Raw genomic sequence first — 26974 nt, 5'->3', positions numbered from 1 at the left:
AGTGGCCTTTTCCGGCAAATCACAGGTCAGGAAGATGATATCTGCACGTGGTCCTCTATCATTAAAAACTCGCTACATCCACAATGTAAACTCACAATTCAGCAATTTAATTAAAATCTCGAGTGGGAAAAATAAAATATTTGTTTAAACTGTCCAGAAGCGCCAATCGGCCGCTTGGAATTTAAAATCCAGCTGTTCCCTTTGGGTTCCAGTTCCGTGCGGGTGTCCTTCACAGTTGGAAATGGCGGCCGCGGACAAGTCAGTCACATGTAGTACCAGCCCTGCCCACAGGGGGCGAGAGTCAGAGGCACCGATGGCAGGTAGGGGTCATGTGGGGACACGTCAGGACTCGTTGGGTGGGGCGTTGAAGAAGAGCTCTCGGCAGAGCCTGGCCGTGTCCTCGGGGGAGTAGACCTGGAACCCGATGGTGCGCGGATCCTCAAAGATCTCGTAGTCGTTCCCGCCCTGCGGACACCACCAAAATAAGTCGGGTCGCGTCAGGTCAAACACCCGCAGTGTCAGTTTCCAGCCTCCGCGCGCACATTACAAACTGAAAATTCCGGTTCCTCGCAGTACCCTGTTAGTTCGGATCTGGAACCTTCCACTAATTTGTAGCAGATATTACGTCACCCGGGTTCTCTCTCCACAGACTAGAACACAGAGAGACACATTTCCATTTACAGCATTTACCAGACGCCCTTATCCAGAGCGACTTACAATCAGTAGTTACAGGGACAGTCCCCCCCGGAGACACTCAGGGTTAAGTGAAGTGAAGTGATTGTCACACGTGATATACAGCAGCACAGCACAAGGTGCACACAGTGAAATTTGTCCTCTGCATTTAACCCATCACCCTGAGTGAGCAGTGGGCACCATGACAGGCGCCCGGGGAGCAGTGTGGGGGGACGGTGCTTTGCTCAGTGGCACCTCACTGGTACCTTTGCAGATCGGGATTCGAACCGGCAACCTTCTGCTTCCTTAACCGCTAGGCCACCACTGCCCCACCACTTAAGTGTATTGCTCAGGGACACAATGGTAGTAAGAGGGATTTGAACCTGGGTCTTCTGGTTCATAGGAGAGCGTCTTAACCACTAGGGTACTAGCACCCTATTCGTTAGTCCCTCGTTTGTTCCTCTTCCGAATTCAGACTGACCCCTCGTAATCTGCACAAAACCCTATTTGTTTTTTGTGCCCTTTAAACCTTCAACTTTGACCCCGTTTTTTTTTCCGGCCCTCCTCAAGCTTCAAGAGTCAAGACTGGTTCATTTTCAGTAGGACAGTATACACCGTATACCGTGTACTGAAATAATGTTCCACACAGACCCCCCCATAGTGCAGAAAAATCTATACGTTTATACACACTAAACTAAACTATACTAACTACAACTAAAATAGTGTACAGGTCCTCTCGATAGGAGAACAGTAGAGCGTTTCTGTACTATGAACAGGTCGGACGGGACATAACTGGACAACATCACGTAGGACGCTTGAAAGTGAAGTGATTGTCATTGTGAAACGGGGACGGTGCTTTGCTCTGCGGCTCCTCAGTGGCACGCTGGCCCACCACTTTTGTTGAGTTTAACAGTGTCCCCCCTTACCAGGTCCGTCTCGTTTCCAAAAAAGTAGATGGCCTCCAGACCTTCGCCCTCCAGCACGTCCAGGCACAGCGTCTTGTCCCATCCTTCGGGGAACACGTCGAAGCTGATAAGTCCCCCTGCGCAGAGAGGAACTCGGTTCAGAAAGTGGGAGAAACGCCCGGCCCGACCGAACGCGATTCTGAAAATCAGGACTGCATTGGCTCCATTGGAACGACCTTTGACCTACATCTCTATGTTGTTATGGTGGACACGTATCGGCATGGTAACAAGGTTTTCTCCTCCCCGTTTTCCCTCTTAATTATGGTGGATTACGTAATACACAATAAAACAGCCAATCAGGTCGCTCGGCTACCACACACGCCCCCCCCCCCCCCCCCGACTCCCCGCGGTGCTGCACCCCAGTAACAGAGAGGACAAAAGGTGAACTTTGAACTCTGAATGAAGACTAGAACCACCATGGAAAACAACTAAAAATATACATCACTCACTTATATCACAAAGGGCAGCCATGATGTGAACCCCTGAACCCCATTTATAAATCAGTATAAACTTGTATTTAATGAATACAGCAGAGAATATAACAGAATTATATATGCTCTATATAAACAGAGTTATGTAACATTCATTTAGAAAACCAACACTTGTTTGGGGTTGAATTATAAAAACTTGTTTTTTTTTGGTAATGTTCTGGTTTGTGGAGATGCGCTGGCGTGAACATCCACAACGCAGGACCTGCACAGCCGCTAAACCCTCCAAAAAAAACAGAAAATCCCAAAACAATATTACGACTATCTAGAGCTGAAATAGAATTGTTCTGCTGCGCAGGCGGGCGTGGCGCGGGAGGTAAACAGCGCTGCGTCTGGGTGTTTCTGCAGATCATTAACCGAAAGGGCCGGAGAAAAACACCACGTGTGTGTGTGTGTGTGTGTGGGGGACGGGGACACGCCAGCCCCAGGCTGTGTGATCACCACCACCACCACCACCACACGAGACAAACAACATGATCGCCAAGTGTGGAGGTCTACTGGACATGTCCAGGGCTCGAAGGACATTCTCCAATAACACATCAAATGTGAGGGCTTCTCTTCTGGACAGGCGTCCACTTTAACTCATGCTCAGTGGTTAAGAGACCGATTGTCCTGTTTTACTTGTTTACTTCTTTTCGGCGTGAGAGGGACACTCCCTGGAATGTCACCCACCTCGGGTGAACCGCAGTCCCTTCCCGGCAAACTCCTTCTGCAGCGCGGCCACAAACTTCTCCCGGATCTTCTCCTTCTGCAAGTCGAAAGAAGAAGGGTGTGGCAGTGTCACCCCGTTCACCCCGTTCACCCCGCTGTTTACAAACATGCGCTTTCTACCTTGTCAATTTCAGAAAACTCGATTCGCTCCTCCAGCGTGCAGCTTCGTCCAATCGGGGAAATGTTGAGCATTCCGTTACGGAACTCTATGAAGGTTCCTCTGACGGGACAAAAACAAAAAAAAAAAAAGTCAAAAACCGCTCTCAGAAAATCTGAATTCTACATTCAAATACGACCAACTTCTTTTAACAAGAAACAATCACCCGGCAACAGAGTCAAATATGTCCAAGCTGGGAGACAACCAATCAGCTAAATTAAGGAGGTGGAGGGGAGCGAGTGGACGAGCGAGTGGACGTGGAGGGGAGTGGACGTGGAGCGAGCGAGCGGAAGTGGACGGGAGCGAGTGGAAAGGGAACCATCACCTCTTCTTGGGCAGCTTCAGCAGCCCCATGTAGCGCAGGCAGAAGTTGATGAGTTCCTGCAGCAGCTCCTCTCCCAGCTGGTTCTGGATGGCCTGCGAGACACGGAACGTTCTAGCTCTAGATTGGCCGGGAACATGAGGAACGTCTGTGGACGGTTAAACCGCCGCCCACCCACCTGCTTTGAGAGGAGCTTCCCATCTTTGTACTGCACCGTGCCGTTCTCCGCAAACACAAAGTCAAACTTGTGTATCACTGCAAGGCAGAAGACACAACAGGGTTATAACACGCCGGGACGCCGTGTGACACCGTGTGACACTGTGCTGGCGGTCACGGTGACAGATGGATTACAGGGCTGCAGATAACCGATTAATCTTCAGGTCCCACGTAACCGAGGTGAAGGTGATCTGCTGCTGCAGGTTCCAGATTTAAACCAGCTTCTGAGAATGTGGTGGCGGGGCGGGGCAGGGGGACGAGGACGAGGACATTCCACCGTGCTCACCTTCATCTCCTTCCCCCAGCTGCTCGGCGATCTTGGAGTAGTCCGACCCCCCCACCACGCCGATCTTCACCTTCTCCCGCAGCGACTGGAAAAACGAGTCCAGCTGGGGGTCGATTTTCTGCGGAACACAAGCGGGGACGTGACGGGTCATCTCGAGGGGGCGTGGCGGCTGCGTGTGCCCCGTACGTGCGCCGCGGCACGTTTTATCCCACGTCGCGACGCCCCGAGCGCGGCGCAGCGGGACACGACGTCCCCGCCGCCGCGTTGCATAAGAGCGGAACGGTGCTCACCTCCCTGGGCGGCGTCAGCGTCCCGTCCACGTCGAACAAACACAGAACGTTTCTGTCCGGAGGAGGACACGTCACTCGCTCCATTTCCGGGGAATAGACAGCAAATAAATGTATAGAAAGATAAGCTATATAAAGATAAATAAAGATACGTGTTTCGGCGGCTCAGGAGCTACATGGTGGACCGACCGGACCGGACCGCCGCCGCTCGCTTCTCATTCAGAGCCGCGCCGGGAGAACCAATCAGAAGGCGGCCCTGGCGGTCACGTGCGCGGCGGGGCGGGGCCTTCGGCAGTAGGTGAAAGGTGACTGGCCCGACGTGGCCGGCGGCGGACTTCGTTTAAATACGTTAAATACTGCTCACTACGCCGGCAGCCTCATCTTCCCGGACCTTTCACACGACTCTCCTGACCTGGAGTCTGGGAATGAACTTACCAGCAGAGCAACGACAAGGTCCATCCTGGACGGCAGCACATCATCTGCAAAAGCAAACTGCTGCTCATCCCAGAACAACCTCCACTCTGTCCCTCTTTAAGAAGGACAGTGGAGGCGTCAATACGGATTATATGTAAAAAATTCCACTTAAATATCTCCATTCACAACTGCGGCGGATTAGCTACTCGTTGTTTAAATGTAAAAGCTGCGAGGTCCCGTTCCACTTGAAGGCCATGGTGACCGCCAGGAGGCCACGCTTCACTGCATTTGTGTGTTCTGGAGAGGAGTTCCGACTCATATACATGCAGATTAGCGGAGGATATAAAGCAGGATTAAAGAGGCTATTCTGGTGGCTGTCCCTCGGCGTGTCCCTACAACTATCCAGACATTTCACGCCATTAGTCCCACAACCACTTGCTGCCATTGTAGGGGTGTGTATTGGCGGCACGTATCACGAGTCACGAATCACTGTTATATTGTGATATATCGTGATATTGTACAGTTCACAGAAAATGTTAAATTGGAGCTGAAACACAAGATTCTGTGGTCAGTCTGTCACGTTTTGCGAGTTTACTGTCTGGAATGGCAGGCAGTAATTCAAAGTACCCAGCTGTACAGCGCCATCTACAGGAGTGGCGGTGGTAGTGGCATCTCTGCTGACCTCACTAAAGAAAACGCTCAACAGCGCCCCCCGGTGGACTGAGATGTTTATGTACAAAATAATCGACATTTGGTGTTCCTGTATTGATAAAATATCACCACGTAAAATATTAGTCTATCTTACCTAAACAGGACACCTAACCCTGAGTGTCTCCAGGGTGGACCGTCCCCGTCACTACTGGATAAAGGCGTCTGGTAAACACTGTAAACCATTCTACTGGCAAGTTATCGGCTGATCCTGCGAGTCGGTGAAGTAACCAAGTTCAGGAATAATTTCCTGAGACGACGACTAAAAACCCACAAATTTAGATAAAAAAAAAAAAAAAAGCAGCAAATGACGACATCAAAGCAGCAAGTACATTCAAGAGCAACATCAACAGGCATCACCTTTATTTTTCAAAATAACCTTATTACAGACATTTATTGAAATAAAAACCTTGCTCATGTTTACGGCGTAATTCACATTTTCATCCTTTTTAAAACGCACCGTGTCCTCACTGTGTGTACGCGACTGTCCCCTCGTGGACAGAGGCAGCAGCAGCAGGGACGCTGTTCCTACAGAAAGCAGCTCAGACCCGCCCACCTCAGCGGACCGGAGGAGGTGGCGGGCGAGCGGTAAACACACACAACACAGACGGGGTAAAGAGAGCGCCGCGGCGTGGTTGCACCGGCGCTGCCGTAAACCAGGCAGGGGCTGAGACGGAGGGGGTCGGAAGGACCGCCTCATTGTCCAATCACCTTTTGGACAAACGAATCCAGCTGGTCTTCGTCTTTGATCCCCACGAACTGGTCGACGACGTCGCCGCCACGCATGGCGATGACCGTCGGAACCGCAGACACCTGGCAACAGAACCGCAGTGTGAACGCAGGAACCCGGACGCGGTCAAAAGATACGGGAACCAGACTTACTCCATATTCGATGGCCAGGTCAGTGTGTTCGTCAATATCGACCTTCGCCATGGCAACGCGACCCTTCTGCTTAGCGATGGCCTTCTCCAGTCTCGGCCCGAGGATCTTGCAGGGGCCGCACCACCTGCACGTCGGCCCAATAAAAGGGATCGGTTAGAAATTCCCTGGACTGCGGGACAGGATCCACACTGGCGAACAGCTACTACCATCAGGCTGGTAGTGGCCTAGTGAGTAACACACTCGCCTATAAACCAGAAGACCCAGGTTCAAACCCAACTTACTACCATCGTGTCCCTGAGCAAGACACTTAACCCTGAGTGTCTCCAGGGGGGGACTGTCCCTGTAACTACTGACTGTAAGGCGCTCTGGATAAGGGCGTCTGGTAAATGCCATATTTATATATATATATATGAACAGGGGACGGCGCGGTCCCTCACTGGGCATGGAAGTCCACCAGCACGGGCAGCTCGCTGTTCACCACCCTCTCCGTGAAGTCGTCGTGGTCCTGCACGGTGAAGGACACCCCGCGGCGCGGGCTGGAGGTCGGGGGGCGTGGCGCGGCGGCGGGGGGCGGGCGCAGGCAGGAGGAGGCGGAGCAACGCGGCTCCTTCACCGCCACCGTCCAGATTCTCCGGGCGAGGAGCCTGTGGGCCATCTGGGACTAAAAAGCCCCCAAAACACACACATTCACACCCAGACACACACAGACGACGATAAGAACACACGACAGCGCCTTTTTATTAAAGGTCATTATAAAGCGTGACGTAACAGCACGTCTTGTCCTGTAATCGGGGGACGCGCCACCTCCGCTTTAACACGCCGCCGCGCTTTGTCGCTTTGTTAAGCGGTCAGCGGAAAGTTAAAAGTCTTACCTTGCGCTGCAGGAGACGCACCTCGGCCACCCGGACCCGGGGAGATGAGGGACTTCCGGTCGCGCAGCGCCTCAGACCGAGCGGCGCCCCCTGGTGTCGGGCGGGGGGAGCGGGGCGCCACGTCCGCTGCTTATAAAGCGGCCTGGAGCGTTTTCCTACTCCTCTCGTTATCTGCAGTTCCACTTCACTACTCCACATAAATATACACGCAAGACCCTGACGGTTCGTTTAGGTTCATATAATTACAATCCGACTACCATCGTGTCCCTGAGCAGGATTCTTAACCCCGAGTGTCTGTCCCCGTCACTACTGACAGTAAGGAGCTCTGGATGAGTGCGTCTAGTAAATACCGAAATATAAATAAATGCTGTAAATTTGTTTTTCTCGCGTATTTTTGGACGTGATCTGGCAACAACACGTGAACGCGCATCGTGCACGACGTGTAAAATGTGTCCAGCTGCTCCTCCTCCATCTAATAATCGCGCCCGCCTGCGTCACGTGACCGGCGTGATGATCGATTATCGCCCGTCTTTCATTATTGATGGAGGGGAGAGGAATGAAAGGTGGAGCAGCTTTTCATGTGCAACAGTCGCCAGGAGGATGAAAGGGGGAGAGAGGAGAGGATCTGTGCGCCAGGGATGACAGGAACAGAGGCAAGTTATTCTGTTCATCCATATCCATCCATCCATCAACCTGTTTCTGGCTCTCTGTACATTGAATTATGATTTTGTAATATTACACATACAGCTAAAAATGATGTTGTTAATGATTCTAAACTAATTCCATTTATTCCTAATCCCTTTGCTCGGGACTATGGGTCTCAGATGGAATAAATCCTTTCTCTCTTCCTTGGAGGATAATTTGACCAAATCCATAATAATTCCATAATCAACAACCTGTTTATGTTTTAACCTCCCAGTCTGACTCCTCTTGTTCTTTTCACTTCGTTTCTCATCTGAATAAGGTGTTTGGTGCACGTTTTTTCATCATCTTTTCTGCCTGCCTGTAATATTTCCTCTCTACAGTCATCTGTAATATTCTACCATGTTGTAGAATTCATATTTTGGTTCTGATCCGCTCTCAGACCCTGAAGAGTGAGATGTGAGACCCCTGCAATGGGTCAGCCTCCCCAGGACTGGACGTCCAGGACCCGGATCAGAGCCACCAACTGCTGGGTCGGCACCAGAGTAGACGTGCAGGACTGGGGACCAGAGGGAACGTTCCGGCCCGAGACTGGCCTCCGTCCTCCGCCCGTTTTCCGCACCATCGGCCTGACGGCCGGCCTGCCCCCGCACCGGCGCCTTCGCTCCATCTTCCACAGATCCTGCGCCGTCCTGCCTGCTGACGGCCATGACAGCACCCGGCTGTGGACACGGACCACGCCCACCGACTCGGCCCCAGAAGAAGCGAGCGAGGACACACCGGCCGTCCTCGTCAACCGCCACGACTCCTCTACTACCGGCATCCTTCTGAGGGCCCCGGCTAAGGGCCCCACAGGACCCCGCCGGAACAGCAGCGTGTTTCCTGAAAGTGTCCATGTTCCGGAGGGCAGGAGGTCCGGACCGGGGGAGTCCCGGACCGGGACTGCGGGACAGACCCGGACAGAGAGACCGGGAGAGACCCGGACCGGGAGGCCGGGAGAGACCCGGACCAGGACTGCGGGACAGACCCGGACAGAGAGACCGGGAGAGACCTGGACCGGGACTGTGGGACAGACCCGGACAGAGAGACCGGGACAGTCGGAATGGGAGTCAGGCGTGTGCCGGTGGCTTCACACCCTGCAGATCCAGGAGAAAGAGCAGCGAGTCCCCGCAACGGGCGGGAAAGGGGCGGAGGCAGCGGCACATCACAGGAGGAGAGACCGACGCCCACACTTCCTGCCGCCCATCGCTCAGCGGGACTTCTCGCTCCTGGACGTCCCGCTATTCCTGCCCGAACACTCTCCCCCACCCTCGCCGCGTGGCTCTGCGAATGGACCCCTCCTCCCGCTGGACGTCCCGCTCCGGCCACGGAAATAACGCCGTCTTTTCATTCTGGAATAACAATTTACGGGCGAATTTTGGACCAAAAATAAATCAGTTCAGAAACACTGATCAGTGGGCGTGGCATTCTTCTCTTACTGGCACATGGGACTCTGAAGAACCAGCAAGTTTATTAATAAGAACCTAAATACTCGACCCCATTGGAGGAAATATCATATATAAATACTGTATTTATGAAAATATTATAAAATACAGAGACATACATATATATACATATATATATATACACACACTCACACACTACATATGAAAAATATATGAAAGTGAAGTGACATGTGTCCTCTGTATTTAACCGTCACCCTTTGGTGACAGTGGGCACCATGACAGGCGCCCGGGGAGCAGTGTGTGGGGACGGGACCTTCATCAAGGGGACCTCAGTGGCACCTTTAATGATGATGTATAGTCTGCCAGGAGAGGGGTTTGAACCCACAAAGAAATGCGTCCATTGGATCTTATGTCCAACAGCTTAACCTCTTGGCCATCCTCATTAGAGACCTGCATTGGCCAGGAACACACAGTCCATGTGCATGTGTATGTGTGTAGGTGTGTGTTTGTGTGCATATATTGGTGCACAAGGTTGTAAGTGTGTGTGTGTGTAGGTGTTTGTGTGTGTGTTTGTGTATGTGCGTGTATTTGTGTGTGTGTGTGTGTGTGTGTGTGCGTGTGCATATATTCGTGTACAAGGATGTAAGTGTGTGTGCGTAGGTGTTTGTGTGTGTATTTGTGTGTGTGTGCGCGCGTGTGTGCATATATTCGTGTACAAGGATGTAAGTGTGTGTGTATTTATGTGTGTGTGTGCATTATGCATATATTCGTGTACAAGGTTGTAAGTGTGTGTGTGAGGCAGGCTGAACACACGGCCCTCAGTCCTCCTCGCCGTTTGTGTGTTTGCGCCCCACCAAACAAACAGGTGAGCGGAAATTGCCGGGATTTCTGGGATGTCTGTGGGGGGGCGGCGGCGCTCTGGGGGGGAACAAGAGCCGCTATTTCTGCGCCACCTTCGGAACCCGCGGTTCTGACCCCCGACCCGGTTCCACCTGCGTAACGCCAGCTGCCGGCCCGACCCCGCCCCCCCGGGGTGTGGCCGGCAGTTCGGCCGCATAAAGCCGCCCTGTTCCTCCCTCGGCCCGTTCTGTTGACACGGGGGCAGCTTTTCATGTGAACGCTCACTGTAAATTCATCCATGTTTGGTCCTCTGTCTGTCGCACGAGGGACATGGTCCTCCCGGTCGCAGGTTCTACCGTCTCCGGAAAACGGTCCATCCGAGCGGAGTTCCAACGGAATGCAGAAGAAGGTGCGAGTCCTGTTGGGGCATTTACCGCATTCACCAGACGCCCTGATGGGAGTAGTGACAGGGACAGTCCCCCCGGAGACACCGCTGAGGTTCGAACCTGGGACTTCATCTTACAGCGTAGCCACACACACACATCCAGCATGTGAGCTGCAGCAGGTTCCTCCCGTCGTTCTCCTCCTTCTCCAGGTGTGTTTGGAGAGTCAACAGTGAAGTTCCTGTTCCAGGATAAAAATAACCGTGGACCGTAACGTCCTCTCTTCCTCTTCTCTGCGTTTTCTGTCCCTGTGGCTCAGGGGCTACACCTGTCCCCGAGACGCAGTCCTTCTTCTGGTCTTCTTCCAGCCTGTCCTGCATGTTCAGACTGCGGAGGTGAAAGGTCAAAGCCTGTTTGGAACAGTAATACGCAGTAAAATGATTACGGCCAGTAAAATGCATACCTCAGTGTGTGTGTGTACAGGGCGTGGCCATGCAGGGTTTGGTCCTGGCCAGGCTGGAAAGGACGTGCTCTCCGATGATGAATCATTAGTGTCAATCGGGGTGTCAACTGTAGGGCCTGTCAAAGCCCATTGAGACATACTGTATGTGATTATGGGCGTTATAAAAAATAAATGTTGCTGCAGCAAACAAGTTTTTGCACTGAAAAAACAGCATTAGAATGTCCATGAACAGACCTCTATATGTTTATGCGTGTGGAAATTTGCATCCATTGCCTTACATCAGAAAATCCCACTGACGTCTATTTTAAAAAGGGACGCATTTGCACGCATGCAACATGTCAGCGTCACGTCGTCACCTAACCTGCGAGTGAAGCGTCGCTTTTCCTGCCATGTCAGGTCACCCCAGCCATGACCAGCTGAACTGAACTGGTCATTTCATCCTGAAGACAACCAGGTGGCCTGGATAAAATGATTGTTTTTGTTTTCATGGTTTAAATGCAGCAGCTGAGTTATGGGCCTGAGAAGACATGAAAGTATAAATAATATTTTTTATTCGTAGATAAATAAATACACACCAAAGGGCAGCTCCTCTTCGGAATGTAGTAACTCCGAATTTTTATGAATGAGCGCATTCATATGTGACCACGCCCCCTTCGGAATGCCCTGGCCGGGCGCCGGCATTTTAATTGGCCAGCCGGCTCCGAGTGGGCGGGGCCGCGTTTACAGTCCGCGGTGCAGTATAAAAGCGGAACGCACATGAAAGGTCCGTCACTAAAATCCCAACGGAGCACAGTTATTAACACACAAACCTTGTGAACACCGCGCTGCCTGCTAGGATTATTGCAAGGCCCGGGATAAACCTTTCTCTGTTATTAACACTGCACCCGTGGCGGGATTTCTCCTTTCTTTTTAACATTTCCACGTCAGCATGAGAGAGTTATCGGGACCCGCTGTGTTTGTTGTGCTTGTCTTCCTGTCAGTAAGTCTTTTTTTTTTTTTTTTAACGCTTTCCAGTTGTGAATTGCCCTCTGTTGCCAGGTCCAGGTGTCATTAAGCGATTTCCTCTCGATTCAAGTCATGACTGAGAACTTTATACAGATTTGCAACACGAACGTACGCTAGTGTTGAAATTAATATGTTGTTACGTTAGAATAGTGAAGGCAACTGAATACAAAATCCTAGTCAAGAAAAGTACTTTTTGTTTAGATCTGGCAACACAGCCCCTTGGTTAATTTAAGCGGTTTTTAAACGCAGTAAAGCAACAGTAGAGTATTGTTTTTTTCGGGGTTGGCGGTTTGTGTGCATTGACGTGTTCTAAATGTATAGCCCACTAGTGATGAACAATCTCCAGATTAAAACGATGAGAGGATGAGAGAGCTACAATTTTCCACATCGACTGTCCCAAAATAGACAAGTTATCCCCTCCAAACTCCCCCATTTCCAGCTGGGATGATGGCATGACCTTCCACTGACTTGTCTCGGATGTCTGCTGGGTGGTCGGGTTCGTGTGCCGGTGCTCTTTGCAGTTATTGTGCGAAACGTACGGGATCTCGTGTCTGGTTTCTGTAGGCGAGCGACGGCTGCCCAGGCGTGTGCATGTGCCCAGCGGCCCGGCCTTCCTGCCCCCCGGGGGTGAGCGCCGTGCCGGACGGCTGTGGCTGCTGCAGGGTCTGCGCCGCCCAGCTGAACCAGGACTGCGACGCCATGCGGCCCTGCGACCACCACAAGGGCCTGGAGTGCAACTACGGCAACGACGTCGGCAGCACCCATGGCATCTGCAGGGGTACGTAGTGCGACGGCATGAAATCTCCTCATTAGGTATCAAAAAAACCCAAAACGGAACCTGTAATTCATGCAGAAATGTAAACGTGGGCTTCTAATAGCCTGACGACCAGCGGTTTGGGGATCGAGAGCCACGTTCCTGCCGAGCTGTATAAAGAGGGCTATGTGCCGGGGGTAACACACTCGCCCACGAACCCCACTTACTACCATGGTGTCCCTGAGCAGGACACTTAACCCTGAGTGTCTCCAAGGGGGGACTGTCCCTGTAACTACTGACCGATAATGGCGTAAATGTAAATGTATTTTTCTCCGTATCGCAGCCAAGCTGGAGGGCAGATCCTGCGAGTACAACGGCCGAATGTTCCAGAACGGGGAGAACTTCCAAGCCGGCTGCAAGCATCACTGCACGTGCATCGACGGGGCGGTGGGCTGCGTGCCCCTGTGTCCCAGTCCCCTGATCCAGGCGTCGCCCTCCTGCCCCGCCCCGCGCCTCGTCAGCGTGCCGGGCCGCTGTTGCCCGAGCCTGGACTGCAACAAGGGCTCCTCGGCGGTCCCTCCGGTCTTCCGGCGTCCGGAGCCTCCTCCGTACCACTACCCCCCTCTCCACCCGTACCCCAAGCCCCACAAGCCCGGAGACGCCCTGAGCAACGCGCTGGTGGACCACGAGAAGACATGGGACAAACCGGCCCGCTTCAAACACCGACCAGGTGAGACGGCGCCACGTTCCCGCTGCAGCCAGGAGCACAATCAGGGCCTCTGTGACGCGTCCCGCTTCGCCCAACACACCCCTCTCTGTGTGCCCGTCTTTTCCACCGGTCCCCCGTCCGCCAGAAGTCCCACACAGCACCACCTTCGCCCCGTAGTCGCCTTCTCCGCGCGTCCATGAATGCCGCTTGTTGTCTAGCTGTCTCGCCGTGACCCTGTCCTGTCTTTTACGTCCAGCATGGAGGCGGGAGGGGAGGACATGCGCCGCGCAGACAACGGCCTGGTCCCCGTGCTCGAGGAGCTGCGGCATGGGCGTGTCTTCGCGCGTCACCAACGACAACGTCCAGTGCAAGCTGGTGAAGGAGAGTCGCTTGTGCAACGTCCGACCCTGCGGCTCCCCGTCCACCCCGGTCCAGGTAACCAAGGTTCTTCCCAGCTCGGTCCCGTCCCCACGAGAATACGTCCCCCTCTACGCCTGTATGCGGCGCTGTAACTTGTCATTACAAATGTGCAGCGTCATCCGCCATTGTTTGGGGTTAAAGGTCAGATACGTTCCATTTTCGAGGAAACCGTTCTCGTGTGGACGGGGACTAGACCTGCGGGGTAACCCGTCCCTGTCTTCTCTCGGCAGGCGGGGAGGAAGTGCTCCCGGACCCAGAAGGCGCCGGAGCCCCTCCGCCTCCGCTACGCCGGCTGCCGCAGCGGCCGCCTGTACCGGCCCAACTACTGCGGCGTGTGCGTGGACGGCCGCTGCTGCTCGCCGCGCCGCACCCGCACCGCCCCGGTGCGCTTCTCCTGCCCCGACGGCGGCCGCTTCCACAAGGCCGTCATGTTCATCCAGTCCTGCAAGTGTGGCGGCGGCTGCGGCCACCTGAACGAGGCCGCCATGTCCCCGCAGCACTGGCTCTACGGCGACACGCACAAGTTCAGCGACTAGCCGCCGCCGTCCCCGTCTCCTCCCCTTTACAAACCCCCAGTAGAGTAGCGGTCCCCGGCCTGGACCCCAGATAGACGCCCAACGCACCCTAGAACGCAGGGGGACGGTGGACTAGAGCTGCCCGTAGAATAGTGACTCCGGGGTCCCCTGCATGTAAATAGCCACCATTTCATCTCCTCAAACCAGTGGCAGGACACGCTGGGACACCCGTCCAGGCCCGTACCAGCAGAAGGAAAGGGGGGGGCTCACTGGACGCCGGCGGAGACTCGGTAGGTGCAGCTTGTGTTGGAGGAAGGACGTGCGGCGCCCGAGCGGAGCAGGAGACCCTCCAGCGAGGAACTGGCCTGGTCCCACAGAGGTGGTGGGACTAGAGCTTCTGCTGATCCTCCGATTCCAGTCGTACTTGGCCCCACTGAGACTGTTATCAAATGGGTCCGCTCTGAATCATGGGATCAAAATGTTGACTTCAGCCAAATTACAATTCTGACTTTTGGGGAGGGTGGTGAGGAACCCCATAACCCTGACGTGTGATGCACAAAATACATTCTAAAGCAGAAGAAGACACAAACTGTAAATCTACCAAAGTGGTAGGAACCCCAGTCGTTCTTTTTGTTTAGTACCTTGGTGGCCTTCAGGTTTGTCCTTTGGTGATGTTATAGAAGTTGTTCAAAGTGATTCCATCCTCATTAAAGAGAAGGGAGTAAACGGTTGGACTGGCACCAAGACGGTGGTTTTCCTGAGAATCCTGACTTAGTGAAGTGATTGTCATTGTGAAACACCGAAGCACACGGTGAAACGTGTCCTCTGTACATCACCCTTGGTGAGCAGTGGGCAGCCATGACAGGCGCCCAGTGAGCAGGGTGGGGTGGATCAGGGTGATCAACCTTTACTGGATTTTAGTTTGAAATTCCTTTTGATTCCTGGGTCACTTTCACAGGGTGGTAGTAGCCTAGCGGGTACCACACCCACCTATGAACGCCCCACTTACTACCATCGTGTCCCTGAGCAGGACACTCGACCCTGAGTGTCTCCAGGATGGACACCATCCCTGTAACTACTGATTGCAAGTCGCTCTGGATAAGGGCATCTGGTAAATATTGGACCACTCTCCATTTAAATAAAAGTAGTTGCTTACCTTCATCATTCAAAAGGTTTTAGAGAACAATCCACCAATGAACTAGAAATAATGCTACACACACTAGGAATTGCCACAAGTTAAGGCTAATTATTAATAAAATAGTAATTAAGTGTAAATATGACCCATTTCTACAGAACACACGTTGTTGTACGAGTTGCCGGGGGGGACGAGGTTCTGCACGTGGGTCAACAATTTCCAAAAGTACGAGCTGCTGCAGAACTTTTTAACCTCCAGGAACACGAAGAGACCACAAAAACGTTGAAATTGTATAAAAACGTTTAATTCCATCAAAACGAAAGCCCACAAATGCTGACTAAATTAAAAACGGAGTCTCCGCCTCCCCTAACAGAGTAAAAGAAAATAAAAACAGCAGGAAACAGGAACACACACACACACACACACACACAGAACTGGAACCGCGCCGCGCCCGGGCCGAGCGCCGGGGCCGAACGTCGGGGTCCTCCGCGTCCCGCTCCTCCCGGCTTCACCGCGACTGCTCGACTGCACACAGACACGGCGCACATTACAGCAGGCCACTTCCACGCGGGAGCGCGCTCGGCCGCGCCGCACTTACTGTACGTAGAAATATCGATCTCCTCCGGAAGCTCCGACACGTTGACCTCGAAGCGGTCCTGCACGTCGTTCAGAATTTTGGCGTCCGTCTCGTCAGACACGAAGGTCACCGCCAGGCCCTTCGTGCCAAACCTGCCGGCACGGGCCACCTGGACAGAGGGGCGGGGTTTAGACACCACGACCCGGCCCAGGCGGGCAAGACGCCACAGGTTCAGAGGTCACGCGCTCACCCTGTGCAGGTAAGTGTCCGAGTCCTCCGGCATGTCGTAATTAAACACGATGTTGACTCTCTCGATGTCCATCCCTCGACCAAACAAGTTGGTGGCCACCAGGATGCGCCTCTGGAAGTCCTTGAACTGCTGGTACCGCGACAACCTAGTTGTAGGTGGGGACACGAGGGACATGAACACCTGACTCTTCCCGCCTAAAACTGGCAGGAACGAGATGAAATTAGAGCGGACCTCTCTTCCTGGGTCATGTTCCTGTGGATGGCGATGGCAGGGAAGTTCTGCTCCACCAGCAGCTGGGACAGGGCCATGCAGCGCTGCACCGACTTGACGAAGATCACCACCTGCAGGAGGACCGGGGGCATTACAAGACCAGAACGTCAGTCCTTCACTGAAAAAAAAAAATTGAGTGAGTGATCGGGCCAGCACCCTCATACCGCACCTGGTTAAACTCCAGGACGTCCAGCAGGTCGAAGAGCTTGCGGTTCTTCTCGCTGTCCTTCAGTTTACAGTAATACTGCTGCAGGCCGTGCAGAGTCAGCTTGGTCTCGTCGTCCACAAAGACCTCCATGGGCTAGAGAGAGAGAGAGAGGACTCATGAATGCTCGGTCGTGCATCTAAAGAGCACTTCAGCGCGAAACAAGCGAAGCAGAAGGCGGCCAGACATCTTACATCCTGCATGAACTTGCGGCAGACCGGGCGAATCTCTTTACTGAGGGTGGCGCTGAACATCATGCACTGCTTCTCGTGAGGGGTGAGTCTGAAGATGTCCTGAACGTCACGCCTCATATCTGGACAAAACGGGAGGGGAACCATCATGAAGAGACGGCAGGAGAAGCCGGCGCGAAACCAGCCCGAGCGGCGAAGGACACTTGCCCAGCTGCTCCAGCATCTTGTCACACTCGTCCAAGACGAAGTGCTTGACGTTCTTCAGGTTGAGCGTTTTGTTGCGGATCAGGGCCAAGATTCGGCCCGGGGTGCCCACCACGATGTGGGGACAGTTCTTCTTCAGAACGTCCTCGTCCTTCTTGATGGGCAGGCCGCCGAAAAACACGGCCACCTTGACGGTGGGCATGTATTTGGAGAAGCGCTCGTACTCCTTGCTGATCTGGAAGGCCAGTTCTCTTGTGTGGCACATGACCAACACCGAGACCTTGGGAGGGGACGGGAAATAAACTTTAATATACAGGCAGGGACACGCGGGACGCGGTAAACGTGGAACACGGACCTGGCCGTCGACTGGCTCCAGCTGCTGAAGGGTGGCCAACACGAACACCGCCGTCTTGCCCATGCCGGACTTGGCCTGGCACAGGACGTCCATGCCCAGGATGGCTTGTGGGATGCACTCGTGCTGAACTGGAAGAGAAGGAAGCGTCGTGGACTCGCCGCCTGCGGAGCAGGCGCGGCGGCCCACGGCGGCGCCACCTTACCCTCGGACGGATGCTCGAAGCCGCAGTCCACGATGGCCCGGAGCAGCTCGGGCTTGAGCAGGAAGTCCCGGAAGCCGGAGCTGTGGATGGAGACGTAGGAGCCCTTCACCTCCTTCCCGGCCGGGGCCGCCGGCTCGGACTGCGCCTGCGCGTCGTCGTCGTCCTCGTAGTCGAGCAGCTCGTTCTCCACGTCGTTCTCGGCCATGGCGCGGTCGCGGGGTCACTCGGGCCGAGCACAGGAGCCACTACTACGGACACGGGCGGAAAGAGCCGAAGCGCTCCGATCACACAATGGCCCGACGTAAGCGGCGAAAATACACCGTATTTACACCGAAAACAAGCAGTCCAGGAGCTGCGGGAGTTGCTTCTGGTGGTAAAACGCGCGATGAAAGCGACGCGCTGGGGGAAGATTCGAGGTGTTAGCTTTACGCTAGCGCCGAACCCGCTGCCGTTCGAGTGCTAATGAACAAACCTACACGTTTCTCATTTCCGCTCTCCGCTAAACGCAGCACGAAGCGGTGCGTCCTCTAGAGAGCAAAAAAACGAAGGCGTCCGTGCGGAGCACGTAAGTCCCGACGCCGCCAGACTTACCTCAGAACCGCGGGTAAAGTTGCGACTTGCCGGGGCTGCTACAGACCACATGGGAAGGCCCCAGGTTTATTCTACTCGGCCGAAGCTCCGCCTCTTCAACATGCGCCCACGCTATTGGCTACCCTACGTGTCCGTCATAGGAACTGATTTCTTGCCGTTTTCTTATTGGTTATGTTTTACATCAATCTGCGCTTTGTTGTGTTTGATTGGACGGAATTCGGACGGAGGTGGGTACAACGTAGCCCCCAGGTTTTGCTTGGGCTTGGTTCTGTTGCTTTTGTTAAAATATTATCGAATAAATGGATGAAATGCACACGGATAGTTTGTTGTTATTTAATGTAAATAATTATACACGACACACGATGACAGTTATTTTTAGTGACGTTAAGACAGCAACATTTAGAGCATAGCCCCCTTTATTACAATTATATATATTATCCGTTGAGTCACTTATATTGTGTAATGAAAATACAACGTAAATTACTATGCTGTACATTTGGTTTGTACAATATTGAAAAAGCGCGCTTTAAGTATGAAATTCAGTTGGTCCTGCGTTATCCAAAAAGTGCAAAGGTGCAGTTTCTTTATGATCTATACAGAATAAAGAGGGTGCTGGGAATTTCTGGGTCTGCATCAACTTCTCTCCTGCTTTACTCGTCCTGGAACTCTGGTGCATGTTATTGCATGTTATTCCACGACTAGTTTATTCCAGCTATTCAGAGTTTGTTAAAATGAGAGCATATTAGTAGTCATATCTGAGACTCGGCTGCAGACAGGAAGCACCACTGGGACGTGGAAAAGGCAGGAAAGGTGTCCGACTCCTCGGTGGACGAACAGGAGCGAGGGCGAGGCTGCAGCAGGAAGTCCCTGACCGCCTGGGGCAGCGAGTGCAGCAGCCAGCCTTCTGCCAGGAGGCCGCCGCCCCGAAGCCCCGCGCAGCACCCCACCTCCAGGGGCAGCTCCTCCAGGCTGTTCCCCCGCAGGTCCAGCCTGGTCAGCCGGCTCAGGCCGCTCACGCCCGGGGGCAGCGAGCACAGGGAGTTGTGGGCCACGTTCAGGCAGCGGAGCTCCACGCAGCTGCTGAACAGCTCCGGCGGCAGCCGCTCCAGCCTGTTCCCACTCAGGTCCAGCTCGGCGAGGAGAGCCAGCGCCCCTACTTCCGCCGGCAGGGTCTCCAGCAGGTTGGCGTCCAGGTAGAGGCGGCGGAGACGGCGGAGGGTGAAGAGGGCGGGCGGGAGGCTCTGCAGCTGGTTGTGGGACAGGTCCAGGAGCTCCAGGCCGCGCAGGACGCCCACGCTGGCGGGCAGGGCCAGCACGCGGTTCTGGGCCAGTCGCAGGCTGCGGAGGCGCCGCAGGTGCTGCAGCGCCAGGAGCTCCTCCAGGGTGCGGAGGTGGTTGCGCCGCAGGTCCAGGCTCCGCAGGCCGGCCAGCGCCAGCAGGGCGGAGGGCAGCCGCTCCAGCCGGCACCCCTGCAGCCGCAGCTCGGCCAGGCCGGCCACGCGCCGCAGCCCGGTCAGCACCAGCAGCCGCGCCCCCTCGTTGTGGACCTCCAGGCGGACCAGGCTGCCCGCCACCTCGGCCAGCTCGGCGGGGATGCGCTGCAGGGCGCCGCGCAGCGCCAGGACTCGGAGGTGGCGCAGCTGGCGGAGGCTGGCCATGGCCCAGCCACGGCCGACCCCGCCCTCGCAGCCGAGGCGGCCGGTCAGGTGCAGCTCCTGCAGGCCGTGCAGGGAGTAGACCCAGCCGGGGACCTCCGCCGCCTGCGTGAAGGTCAGGTGCAGGACCTCCAGGCGCTCCTGCAGCACCGCCAGGGCTGCGGGTTCCACCGCGGCAGGACAGTGGTACAGGTGCAGCTCCCTGCGCACAAAAGCACGCCTCCTGCCGTCATCTGTCTACCCGCGCAGTGACCCGGAGACGAGCGGCGTCCCTTTACCTGAGAGCGGCCATGCTGGACACCTGCGCCGTCAGCTTGGCGTCGGCCATGAGCTCCAGCTTCAGGACGTCCAGCTGGCCGAGGGTGAAGAGGGCGGGCGGCAGGCGCGGCAGGGCCACCAGCTGCAGCACGCGGCGTCCCTGGGCGTCGCAGGAAGTCATGGAGCGCAGCCGCTCGGCCCCCCAGCGCCGCTCCACACCCTCCTCCAGCAGCTGCGTCTCGCTCACCGGAGACAGGAAGACGGAGAGCCGCTGCGCCAGCAGGGGGTCGTACTGGTCCGCCATGTGCAGAAGGAAGGCCAGGTCATTGTGCAGGTCCGGCACGTCCAGCATGAACACCGTCTCTTGTAGACAATGGAAGGAATATTGTCTCAAAGACCTAAGGACATTAAAGACACAAATAATAATAATACTGGTTTTATTACTGATATAATGTTATTTAGAATTTACTGTCAATCACTCAACCACAAAGTCCCAGGTTCCAACCCCACCTACTAGCGTTGTGTCCCTGAGTGTCATTTACTGTCACTACTGTTTATAAGGCGCTCTGAATAATACAGAAAACACACAGCAAGTTGGTATTAGCCTAGCGGGTAACACACTCGCCTACAAACCAGCAGACCCAGGTTCAAACCCCACTTACTACCATCGTGTCCCTGAGCAGGACACTTATCCCTGAGTGTCTCCAGGGGGGGGACTGTCCCTGTAACTACTGGGTGCTAGTAGCCTAGCGGGTAACACACTCGCCTACAAACCAGCAGACCCAGGTTCAAACCCCACTTACTACCATCGTGTCCCTGAGCAGGACACTTATCCCTGAGTGTCTCCAGGGGGGGACTGTTCCTGTCACTACTGATTGTAAGTCGCTCTGGTAAATGCTGGAAATGTAAATGTCGATGCATACACAGATATGTTGGTTCTTATCTGAACTCAACCAGCGTAAGAGGAAAGGTCAAGGGTCAGCCATACTTGTGGCAGATCCAGCAGAGGGTGTAGAGCCCCAGCAGGCCGGACAGCCCCACCAGGCCGAGGTAGGCCAGGACCAGCTTGCGCAGCACAGAGGCCAGGACGTGGGAGCACTGGAAGGTGCTGTACCCGGTCAGGGCGCGGGCGCGGGGACGGCAGGTGTGGGTGAAGGACAGCGAGCCGAGCAGCGGCCCCGTGTAGCTCACGATCAGCAGGAACTGCAGCACCTTGAACACCGTCTGGGCGATGTACACCTGAAATCCAACACGGAGACCTTACAGTCTGTTACGTCCCTGGACATATGCTCCCACGCGTCCCGTTACGTCCCATTACGTCCCTGGACGTACTGTCCCGCTACGTCCCTGGACATATGCTCCCGCGCGTCCCGTTACGTCCCTGGACGTCCCTGGACGTACTCTCCCGCGCGTCCCGTTACGTCCCATTACGTCCCTGGACGTACTCTCCCGCGTGTCACGTTATGTCCCTGGACGTACTCTCCCGCGCGTCCCGCTACGTCCCTGGACGTACTCTCCCGCGTGTCCCGTTACGTCCCTGGACGTACTCTCCCGCGCGTCCCGCTACGTCCCTGGACGTACTCTACCGCGCGTCCCGTTATGTCCCTGGACGTACTCTCCATGCGTCCCGTTACGTCCCTGGACGTCCCCATTACGTCCCTGGACGTACTCTCCCGCGCGTCCCGCTACGTCCCTGGACGTACTCTCCATGCGTCCCGTTACGTCCCTGGACGTCCCGTTACGGCCCTGGACGTACTCTCCCGCGCGTCCCGTTACGTCCAGGGACGTCCCATTACGTCCAGGGACGTCCCATTACGTCCCTGGACGTCCCGTTACGTCCCTGGACGTACTCTCCCGCGCGTCCCGTTACGTCCCTGGACATCCCGTTACGTCCCTGGACGTACTCTCCCGCGCGTCCCGTTACGTCCCTGGACGCACTCTCCCACGTTCTGTGTGACTGGCTGTTTTTTGTCTCTTTTAGGTTGACTTTGTGGGAGGAGTTGAAACCTACCAGCTCCACCTACTATCTGCCTATTGGTCACCTCCACCTATATAAAGAGACTTCAGCTTAGACCCTGAGATTTAGGAACGTGACAAGTCTAAAGTGTAAAGGCGTCCCTGATTTCCCGGTTGAAAGCGTCTCTGTACCGGCGTGGGGTTCTGGTATTAAATCCCCCCCCGAGGCGGCGCAGATTATCCGGAATAAGACGGGGACGACGGGCACCTTGTAGACGACGTCGGAGCGCTCGCAGTGGGCGCGGAAGCGGCGCACCCTCTCGAACAGGCCCCGCGCCTGCTCGCCGTCGCTGCCGTCCAGACTGGCCGCCGGCTGGCGGGGGGGTTCGGGCGCGGCGCGGCCGGCCTGCGGGGGAGGGTCCTGCCCCGAGGAGGACAGGGAGGACAGGCTGGAGGTGGCGGCGGTGGACGTGCTGTCGCACCTGACCAGCAGGGGGCTGTCGGTGCCCGAGTCCAGGCTGAAGCGGCGGCGCTGGAGGCCCCGGGCGTGGTCCAGCCGGGCGGCGCGGGACAGGGCGCGGGACGTCCAGGGCGACTCGCAGCACTTGGCCAGGATGGCCAGGAAGTGCTCGATGCGGGACGAGGTGAGGGGAAGTGGAGCCAGAAGCAGCCGCTGGCCAGCAGCAGCAGGGACTGCAGCAGCGCCACGTAGGGGAAGAAGCGGGAGTACCAGGGCAGCGCCTCGTGGTAGCACACCTGGCTGACGTACACGTACTGCTGGAAGTCCAGGTTGGTCCTCCGGCCGCTCGGGGGTGCCAGGCTTCGGTTGGAGGGCGCGGAGGGCAGGGGGAGGCACAGCACCCGGTCCCGCGACAGGAGCAGGGTCCCGGCCAGCACCGACACCAGCAGCATCAGCACCACCAGGTAGTCCATGAACACCTCCCACCACGGCTTCAGCAGCTTGCAGCTGCTCTGGCGCTCGCTGGGCGCGGTCAGCTCGGACAGGGCGAACATCGCTTACACCCTGACGGTGGACGTGTTTTAAAATTCAATTTTCTCCATAATAATAACAATAATAATATTCTTCATTCTGGGATTTAAAAGTGTGTTTTAGTAAATGCAGGAACTCACAGCGGCGCTCTCTCCGGATCAGGCTGCTGGTCTCCGGCGCAGTCCGGTTCCTGTCTGTCTGGCAGGGCGGGCCCGGCCCGGGGACACGTGCTTGGGGGCCCTCTACTGTTGTCATGGCAAAGGGGGTCCCCAGGTCTTCTGATTGGCTACTGCGTTGCCAGTCTTGGTGAAAATGTGCGTGAAATAAAACGAATAATCAGTAGATTCTGTGTGTTTTGTGTGTGCGGGTTAAATTTGCTTTTTTACCTCTTTAATTTACGTATTCTTGAGCGGTTGAGGCAACACGGAGTTCATTTTTTTCCCGACAAAGGAAGACATTTGTGATTGTAAATGCAATTTACTTCATAGTTCACATTATAAATTAATAAGTTTATTAACTGAATAAAATTTAAATAAAAATAATTTTTGTTCCATCTTGTTGTTCATACAGGGCTGTAGTATGGCGGTTTATACAGCAGGGGGTGATGAAAGAAAAGATTTCAGTTCAACTTGAACAAGATTATTATACCGTTTTTACCCTGAACACTGCAGTGCGGTTCCTGAAATTCTGCATCTACATTTCCAGCGTTTACCAGACGTCCTTATCCAGAGCTTCTTACAATCAGTAGTTACAGGGACAGTCCCCCCCTGGAGACACTCACGGTTAAGTGTCCTGCTCAGGGACACGATGGTAGTAAGTGGGGTATGAACCCGGGTCTCCTGGTTCATAGGCGAGTGTGTTACGCACTAGGCTTCTACCACCTACTTATATTGTATGATTAATACATACCAGGAATTCAAGTTTTAATAAAACTAAACTGTGTATCTGTGCAAAATGTGCATGTCTGAGTGTGCAAGTGTTGGTATGTAGTACAGGAAGTTATGGAGTTATAGTTTCACCTCAATGTCTGTTTTCAATCTTTCACTTTTCAGGGTGTTTTTGTTTTACATGTAACATTCAGTGATGCATTTAAATGCATCATAGTGGAAATTATTTACATTTACAGCATTTACTAGGCACCCTTATTCAGGGAAGTGACTTACAATCAGTAGTTACAGGGACAGTCCCCCCCTGGAGACACTCAGGGTTAAGTGTCTTGCTCAGGGACACGATGGTAGTAAGTGGGGTTCGAACCTGGGTCTTCTGGTTCATAGTTACCCACTAGGCTATTTCAACTCCTACATAATTTATTATGTTTCGAGAGAGAGCTTCTTTATTAGACTGCTTTGCACTTATGTTATGCATGTAGCATGTGCGCTGCACATGTGCAAAGATATTCGTCCCCCGCAGATGGTTTCAGATTCACTGATGTCAAATCTCAACATTTAAAGTAAGAGTCACTGTGAGACACTGCAGCGCAGCACACGGTGACACATGTCCTCTGTATTTAACCATCAGGCGCCCGGGGAGCAGTGTGTGGGGACGGGACCCTGATCAAGGGATTCGAGGAACCTTCCGATTACAAGTTAGCTTCCGATCACCCGCTAGGCCACCACTGACCCAACAGTGACAAACTGCATGAAGTCACAGACGCCCTTATCCAGAGCGATTTACAACCAGTAGTTACAGGGACAGTCCCCCCCTGGAGACACTCAGGGTTAAGTGTCTTGCTCAGGGACACGATGGTAGTAAGTGGGATTTGAACCTGGGTCTTCTGGTTCATAGGCGAGTGTGTTACCTGCTAGGCTACTACCACCCTGTGTGAGTGTGAGAGTGTCTGTAAATGTGTGCGTCTAAGACAGGATACTGGCCGTCACTCTCAGGCCTGTGGCTTCACACATTGACAGCAGGGTGTGGAGGGTGGGGTGTGTGTGACAGAGAGTCTTCACACGTTCGCCACGGCGACAGAATCGATCCTCGTGCTGCGAAATGGTGGCAGATTTATCAACGTGGTCATGTATAACTAGTTCAGTCCCCGGGGAGACAGGGTCTACGTAAACCAGGCTGAGTTCACCAACGACCACCAAGCGTCATTTAAACCAAGAAAGTATTACCAATAAAAATAATCATGTTACTGAAACGCTGCTTCTGATTGGCTCAGATTGTGAACGACCTGTAAATCAGACCCCCAGAGCAGAAGCCCTGCGTTCCCACGCCCCCTCACTCGCCCACTCGCTCGCCCACTCAGCTCTCACACTGACGAAGAGGACGGCCCCGGGCACAGCGAACCGCGCCACCCGCGTTCCTGTAGATGACTCTTCGCCCGGGGTCACCAAAAGGTCACCAGGACAGAGGTTCCTGTCATCACAACGCTGGGTGAACTGCTGGGGTGACGTTGCGTTCTCTAATCCCCATCGTGTTTGTGTGTGTGTGTGTGTGTGACATCAGGCTTTATTTCACCACCGTCATCTTCTAAGAAGCGGCCGTGGGATCCGCGCAGAGCCGCAGTGAAGCGTGAGAAAGTGGCGCCCACCAAACCACACGCAGACGCCGTAACGTGGAACCGGCTGACCCGAGGAGAGGAGCGCCGGGTGTGCCCATCCCGGCCTGAGTTCCGTGCAAATCGTTTTCAAATGTGTAAATTCGACATTTATTCTGCTGCCTTCCTAATTACATCATTTTCCATCATTTTCCAACGCTGAACTGGAGAATTAGCTCAGATGAGGACCCAATTTTAGTGGTTTTCTGAGAACTACAGTGAGCAGGTCAGCCATCATGCATCTGGAGAAAATCCTTTTTAAAATTCCGGCGTCTTCAGTAAACAGTAAAGTTGTTGATCGGTCAAATTGCGGTATTTTAAGAAGAAATGTCCGTCCAGTTCTCATTTCTCCGGCCCACTTTAGAAACTACGGCTGTTAAAGTGAAAGTGAAGTGATTGTAATACACAGCAGCACAGCATTTACATTTACATTTACATTTACAGCATTTATCAGACGCCCTTTAACCAGAGCGACTTACAATCAGTAGTTACAGGGACAGTCCCCCCCTGGAGACACTCAGGGTTAAGTGTCCTGCTCAGGGACACAGTGGTAGTAAGTGGGATTTGAACCCGGGTCTTCTGGTTCATAGGCGAGTGTGTTACCCGCTAGGCTACTCCCTCCCCTACTACTACACAGTGAAATGTGTCCTCTGTATTTAACCATCACCCTTGGTGAGCAGTGGGCACCACGACAGGCGTCCAGGGAGCAGTGTGTGGGGACGGGACCTTCATCAAGGGGACCTCAGTGCCTCAGATCGGAATTCGAACCAGCAACCTATACAGTGCGTCTGGAAAGTGTATCAGTTTTCCATTTTTTCTTATTACAGCCTTGTTCCAAAATGGATTAACGACATTTTTCACAACATGCCATAATGACAACATGAAAAAAAGTTAATCAGTGGCACCCCAGTGGCACCTCGGATATCGGGATTCGAACCGGCAACCTTCTGATTACGGGGCCACTTCCTTAACCGCCTGGCCAACACTGCCCCAAAATCAAGATGAAGAGGAGGCCAAGCGAGCCAAGTGAACTTCTTGATTGGTTGTGTTATTAACGTGTGTATGAAGCTGCCGTCCTTCACAGCTTCACGCCTGGACTAGGCAGTGGTGGCCTAGCGGTTAAGGAATCGGCCCCGTAATCAGAAGTTGCCGGTTCGATTCCCGAGCCGCCAAGGTGCCACTGAGTAAAGCACCGTCCCCACACACTGCTCCCCGGGCGCCTGTCATGGTGCCCACTGCTCACACAGGGTGATGGTTAAATACAGAGGACAAATTTCACTGTGACACATGTGACAATCACTTCACTTTACTGGATGGATGCACAATTCTACACAAATTCAGTAAAGTCGAGGCGGTTCCAGCATCTACGTGTTTTGTTGAAATGTAAAAACTGTTCACCCCGGCAGGAACGTGACACCAGAGAGAAGCGGTGAACGCGT

The 26974-nt window shown here is 54.2% G+C and overlaps 6 protein-coding genes across 7 annotated transcripts in view; 2 read left to right on the top strand and 4 right to left on the bottom strand.

Moving 5' to 3' along the window:
* The window catches only part of LOC114793686 (phosphomannomutase 1-like), a 4737-nt gene extending 329 nt beyond the window's left edge, over window positions 1–4408 (bottom strand). Inside the window, exons 1-8 of the mRNA XM_028985783.1 lie at window positions 4108–4408; window positions 3818–3935; window positions 3494–3570; window positions 3319–3410; window positions 2957–3056; window positions 2798–2873; window positions 1599–1714; window positions 1–465 (exon numbers count right to left, since the gene is read on the bottom strand). The exon at window positions 1–465 is cut by the window's left edge and continues 329 nt beyond it. Of these exons, the coding sequence (XP_028841616.1) occupies window positions 343–465; window positions 1599–1714; window positions 2798–2873; window positions 2957–3056; window positions 3319–3410; window positions 3494–3570; window positions 3818–3935; window positions 4108–4191 (786 nt within the window). The 5' untranslated portion in view covers window positions 4192–4408 and the 3' untranslated portion in view covers window positions 1–342. The remainder of the gene's footprint in view (window positions 466–1598; window positions 1715–2797; window positions 2874–2956; window positions 3057–3318; window positions 3411–3493; window positions 3571–3817; window positions 3936–4107) is intronic.
* Window positions 4409–5630: 1222 nt separating this feature from the next.
* On the bottom strand, window positions 5631–7055 carry LOC114793694 (thioredoxin, mitochondrial-like). Its single transcript, XM_028985793.1, has 4 exons — window positions 6981–7055; window positions 6546–6769; window positions 6109–6232; window positions 5631–6039 (listed from the first exon to the last, which is right to left on the bottom strand). The coding sequence occupies exons 2-4, from the start codon at window positions 6761–6763 to the stop codon at window positions 5923–5925; spliced, it is 459 nt and encodes a 152-aa protein (XP_028841626.1). The 5' UTR covers window positions 6764–6769; window positions 6981–7055; the 3' UTR covers window positions 5631–5922.
* Window positions 7056–7410: 355 nt separating this feature from the next.
* Window positions 7411–9251, top strand: LOC114793684 (uncharacterized). The gene is made up of 2 exons (XM_028985781.1): window positions 7411–7633; window positions 8065–9251. The coding sequence occupies exon 2, from the start codon at window positions 8096–8098 to the stop codon at window positions 8996–8998; it is 903 nt and encodes a 300-aa protein (XP_028841614.1). The 5' UTR covers window positions 7411–7633; window positions 8065–8095; the 3' UTR covers window positions 8999–9251.
* A 3077-nt stretch (window positions 9252–12328) lies between these two features.
* Window positions 12329–14887, top strand: LOC114793681 (protein CYR61-like). The gene is made up of 4 exons (XM_028985778.1): window positions 12329–12536; window positions 12856–13242; window positions 13478–13656; window positions 13872–14887. The coding sequence occupies exons 1-4, from the start codon at window positions 12350–12352 to the stop codon at window positions 14175–14177; spliced, it is 1059 nt and encodes a 352-aa protein (XP_028841611.1). The 5' UTR covers window positions 12329–12349; the 3' UTR covers window positions 14178–14887.
* Window positions 14888–15573: 686 nt separating this feature from the next.
* Window positions 15574–18194, bottom strand: LOC114793671 (ATP-dependent RNA helicase DDX39A-like). Of its 2 annotated transcripts, XM_028985768.1 has the most exons (10): window positions 18137–18194; window positions 17546–17793; window positions 17344–17471; window positions 16992–17268; window positions 16788–16906; window positions 16558–16689; window positions 16350–16459; window positions 16119–16263; window positions 15890–16037; window positions 15574–15816 (listed from the first exon to the last, which is right to left on the bottom strand). In XM_028985768.1, exons 2-10 carry the CDS (start codon window positions 17748–17750, stop codon window positions 15800–15802), a joined length of 1281 nt encoding a protein of 426 aa, XP_028841601.1. In that variant the 5' UTR covers window positions 17751–17793; window positions 18137–18194; the 3' UTR covers window positions 15574–15799. The 2 variants fall into 2 exon arrangements, with proteins under 2 accessions (XP_028841601.1, XP_028841600.1); XM_028985767.1 differs by having other exon boundaries at window positions 16992–17471.
* Window positions 18195–18455: 261 nt separating this feature from the next.
* LOC114793658 (volume-regulated anion channel subunit LRRC8D-like) lies at window positions 18456–23253 on the bottom strand. Its single transcript, XM_028985754.1, is given in 6 exon segments — window positions 18456–19993; window positions 20070–20447; window positions 21038–21288; window positions 22274–22653; window positions 22656–23029; window positions 23137–23253. Coding segments are annotated over 5 exon segments (2481 nt in total). The 5' UTR covers window positions 23020–23029; window positions 23137–23253; the 3' UTR covers window positions 18456–18885.
* Between the last annotated feature and the right edge of the window lie 3721 nt (window positions 23254–26974).

This window comes from Denticeps clupeoides, chromosome 7, assembly GCF_900700375.1.
Source record: "Denticeps clupeoides chromosome 7, fDenClu1.1, whole genome shotgun sequence".
Classification (NCBI taxonomy): domain Eukaryota; kingdom Metazoa; phylum Chordata; class Actinopteri; order Clupeiformes; family Denticipitidae; genus Denticeps; species Denticeps clupeoides.
Note: the sequence above shows the minus strand (reverse complement) of the source record. Positions and strands in the feature narration are given on the sequence as shown.